Below are 4,491 nucleotides of genomic sequence, written 5' to 3' on the forward strand. Positions count from 1 at the left end.
AGTTGGAATTACTGTGAGAATGGCAGCTTTTTACATCCTTTCCATTGACATGAAAGGGTGAAATATGATTTTATGTTTGTAGCTCTGCCCATGTGTGCAGGTGGGCCGTGAGACCCACAGAACATATCACCCCAGGTAGTGAGGGATCTGCATACCAAGTTTCGTTCAAATCGGTCAAGCCGTTTTTGAATAACAGTGAGAATGGCAGCTTTTTACATTTTTTCCATTGACATGAATGGGTGAAATTTGATTTTATGTTTGTAGCTCTGCCCACGTGTGCAGGTGGGCCGTGAGACCCCAGAACATATCACCACAGGTAGTGAGGGATCTGCATACCAAGTTTCGTTCAAATCGGTCAAGCCGTTTTTGATTTACTGTGAGAATGGCAGCTGTTTACATTTTTTCCATTGACATGAATGGGTGAAATCTGATTTTCTGTTTATAGCTCCGCCCACGTGTGCAGTTGGGCCGCGAGACCCCCAGAACATATCACCCCAGGTAGTGAGGGATCTGCATACCAAGTTTTGTTCAAATCGGTCAAGCCGTTTTTGTGTGATCGCGGCACATACACACACACACACATACATACCTCCGATTTTATATAGATAGATAACAATGTACAATGATAAAATAAACATTTAATTAATTAATTAAAGCAAATTGAAGTCCTGAATTCAAATCCCATCAATGTAAGAAGACCAATTGAAAATAATGTGCCTTTAAATGTCTTAAAATTTAGGAAAGATTCTTCGCTTCTCAATTCTACAGGTAAACTATTTCATAAAGTTGGAACCAAATAGAAAAATGCACAATTTCTAGTTGAGGCAAGGTGAGCTTTTGACATATGAGGTACAGCTACTCTGTTTTCATTCAATGATCTTAATAATCACCTTAGAGCATAAAATAGTACTAGCCTCCCCCCCCCCCCCCTTTAACTAAACTGCGATAGCAGTTATTAGCGTAGAGAGCCATGCTGAATGTTCCGCGCTGCTTATAGAGATCCTATGAGTGTTGGGAACAATGCGGAGCATTCAATGTGGCTCCCTGCGCTAATAACCGCTATCACAGTTTAGTAAAAGGTTTGGGGGGGGGGGAGTTAGAAAGATATGAAGTTTGTAGTTCATATAGTGCACTATGTTCCATCAAGATCTTAAACTTAATCCTAAATTCCATTGGTAACCAATGGAATTTCAAATACAAAGGAGTCACATGATCTCTAATATGTGCATGACCTAACAACCAAATCATAGCATTTTGTATTGTTTGTAAATGTTTTAATTGTCCTGCTGTTATTCCTGCATATATTAGATTACCATAATCCAATTTAGATAGTACAAAAGCATGAATTTAGGTATATAAAGATTCTCATCTATAAAATTTCAAATACTTCTAAGCCGTCTCAATGCACCAAATCCTTTAACCACCATAGAAGAGACCTATTCTTGAAAGTTCAAATGATAATCAATTTTGATTTCCATGTACCTAAAACTATTTACCATCTTAATACAATGGTGATCTAAAGAGAAGTCCAATTGAGGCATTGCCTTGTCCCCTGATATACAACGTGTTCTCCTAACCATTCTTCTGTATTTTTCAGGCTGTCCAAAAGTGCCATCTGTATAAATATACATACTAATTCCAAATTCTTAAATTTGTCTTGCAAGGGGACTTAAAAATATGTTGAACAAAATTGGCGATAAAGCCAAACCTTGTGGTACCCCACATTCTAATGATCTTTCCACCAGCAACTATCCAAAAAGTACATCCTCAAAGAAAAGATGAAAACCAATCCAGGACAACTCCTTTTAAAACCAATATCTTGTAGAAGAGTCAATAAAAGTGCATGGTCAACCAAGTCAAAAGCAGAACTTAAATCTAGCAAAATTCCCACTAACCAGGATTGAATAAACCTCTCTTAGAAAACCTGCTAAGACTGTCTCAGTACTACGCATAGTCCGAAATCCATCATGTTTTGGGTTTAGTATGTCTGTTGATTCTATATAAGATACTAATTGCTCCAGAACTATCCTCTCACCATTACTGCCATGAGTTGTGGTAGGGCCTTGCATTTTGGAGTTAAGAAAACAGTTGACGTTTGTTTGAGCTTAAGAATTTCAGCTAGTGCGGTACTGCCTAGCTGAGAAGGAATGTGAAGTTGTTTTTGTATTGTCACATGTTACTGTTGTACAAATATGTTTTTGTAATACAGCTGCAGCCAAGGTACTGCCACTCTTGGTATTTGTATAATGTTTATTGTTTGGAGATGATTGAAGTAAGAGCAAGTGGAATTATGAGTGCCAATGTTATCAATTTACAAAGTATACAGGCAAATTGGCACACTGTCCATGTTCTAGTCAAGCTCTATTACACAAGTACACCTGAGCTCATACCACTCATAATTTTTGGCATGATCTAATTTCAAAGGAACCTTATTAACCTTCTAAATCTATGTTCTAAAGATCTATGATCAGAAATGTTTTACAGAATTACTTCATTTTAAAAGGTTTTAGTGGCTGTTGAAAGAATCATGGTTGAAGGATAGAAGTGACCTACTTGCTAGAATTGTAGATATAATCATTGTAACACAAACTGTGAAAATACTTCAGAAGTATACGGATGACACTAGCAAGGTCAGATTTTTAAAAAGATGGAGAAGGAAAATAAGTGCAGGGTTGCTAATGAAAATTTCTATCTACTTATTGACTCAACTATATGATTTGCAACTGTACAGTTTGGATGAGCCATTTGGGACTTTGTCTGCTTTCTTTTACAATGTCACTAGGTAAAAAAACACACAAAGCACAATTAGGTAACACAGCACAATTAGGGGCTTCCTCCTTCATTCCACATATTCAACTTCTGGGACCAATTCTCAAATGGACCTAAAACAAGAATAAATATCCAGATCTTAATATTGGTTACCAGATCTCAGATGATGGAAACTTTCCTGTTTATTGAAAATTAAAAAAAAAATAAGTATGATGTTAGTAATGATATATGACTTTCCAACAAGGCTCCTCGCTCATGAAACTGAATGAAGGACTTATTGGTGTTTAAAACTGAGAATCCAATGGAAAAGGTAAATTTTACCACAGTGACAGAATTTATCATTTTGGGGTTTCCTGAATTTCCAGACCTGCAGGTACCTCTTTTCTTTCTGCTTCTATTGATTTACCTGATCATCCTAATGGGGAATCTCACTATTATCATCATTGTATGCCTTGACTCTTGCTTGAAAACCCCTATGTACTTTTTCCTCAGTAACTTAGCCTTTCTTGATATTTCATGTACCTCAGTCTCTCTTCCCAAGCTGCTGGATATCCTTCTAAGAAAGACTCATCATATTTCAATGAATGGCTGTTTTACACAAATGTATGTCTTTTTGTCTCTGACATGCATGGAATTTGTACTTCTCTCAGTCATGGCTTATGATCGTTATGCTGCAGTGTGTCAACCTCTGTCATACCATTTGATTATGAATCAGAAAGTTTGTATCCTCATGAGCACAGGAACATGGATCTTAGGGCTTCTGGTACCTGTATCTTATGTTATTCTTTTTTCTCAGTTCTCTTTTTGTGGATCCAACGAGATCAATCATTTCTTCTGTGATTTCTCAGCACTGCTAAAACTTTCTTGCACCAGCACCACATCTATTCAATGTGCAGTTTATATTTTGGGGGTGCTTGTAGGAATATCCTGCTTTGTCTTAACCCTTATGTCTTATGTCTACATCATCTCCACCATCCTGAAGATCCGTTCCACAGAGGGGCGACGTAAAGCCTTCTCTACCTGCTCTTCCCACCTCACGGTTGTATGTCTCTTCTATTTGACTTCAATAAGTGTGTACATTAGACCACCATCCATGCAATCAATGGATATAAACAAAGTTATTTCCATATTATATAATACTTTAATTCCAATGTTTAATCCTCTAATTTATAGCCTGAAAAACAAGGATGTAAAAAATGCCCTTAGAAAATGTTTCTGCTGAAAACAATTGTATGAATCAAGTGTGAATTTTATGTCTATATCTTATATCTTGCTGTCTAAACATAAAACTTAAGGGGTTGATCCCATATGAAGCTTCTTGTTAGGCAGTAAGAAAGTGTTTGAATTACCGTATGTAATCATGTGTGTTTGTACATAGACACATAGGGGAAATTCTACGAATGGAGCCTTAACTTAGGTGCTGGAAGGCACCCTACCGATGCCTAAGTTAATAAAATACTGTTTGAAATGGCAAATAACTTTAAATTGAATCGCCTACCAGCAGTGCCTAAAGATCTGCTTTACCTTTTATGTATTTTTTATCATGCTTTAATTTAACTGTTTTTGTGCCTATTTTGATATGAGAGATTATGTTTTATGATGGTCTGTCAATACAGTACTCCCCTGATATTCGCGGGGGTTCCTTTCCAGAAACCCCTGCAAATTTCGAAAAACCGCAAATACGGTTTTTCATGGGAGAGCCTGAAGTGGGCAGCGGGAGAG

The 4,491-nt window shown here is 37.1% G+C and overlaps 1 protein-coding gene across 1 annotated transcript; it reads left to right on the top strand.

Moving 5' to 3' along the window:
- Window positions 1–3,070: 3,070 nt before the first annotated feature.
- On the top strand, window positions 3,071–3,991 carry LOC117349708 (olfactory receptor 1440-like). Its single transcript, XM_033923302.1, has one exon. The coding sequence runs from the start codon at window positions 3,071–3,073 to the stop codon at window positions 3,989–3,991; it is 921 nt and encodes a 306-aa protein (XP_033779193.1).
- Window positions 3,992–4,491: the final 500 nt, after the last annotated feature.

The sequence above is a fragment of the Geotrypetes seraphini genome, chromosome 16, assembly GCF_902459505.1.
Source record: "Geotrypetes seraphini chromosome 16, aGeoSer1.1, whole genome shotgun sequence".
In the NCBI taxonomy this organism is placed as follows: Eukaryota; Metazoa; Chordata; class Amphibia; order Gymnophiona; family Dermophiidae; genus Geotrypetes; species Geotrypetes seraphini.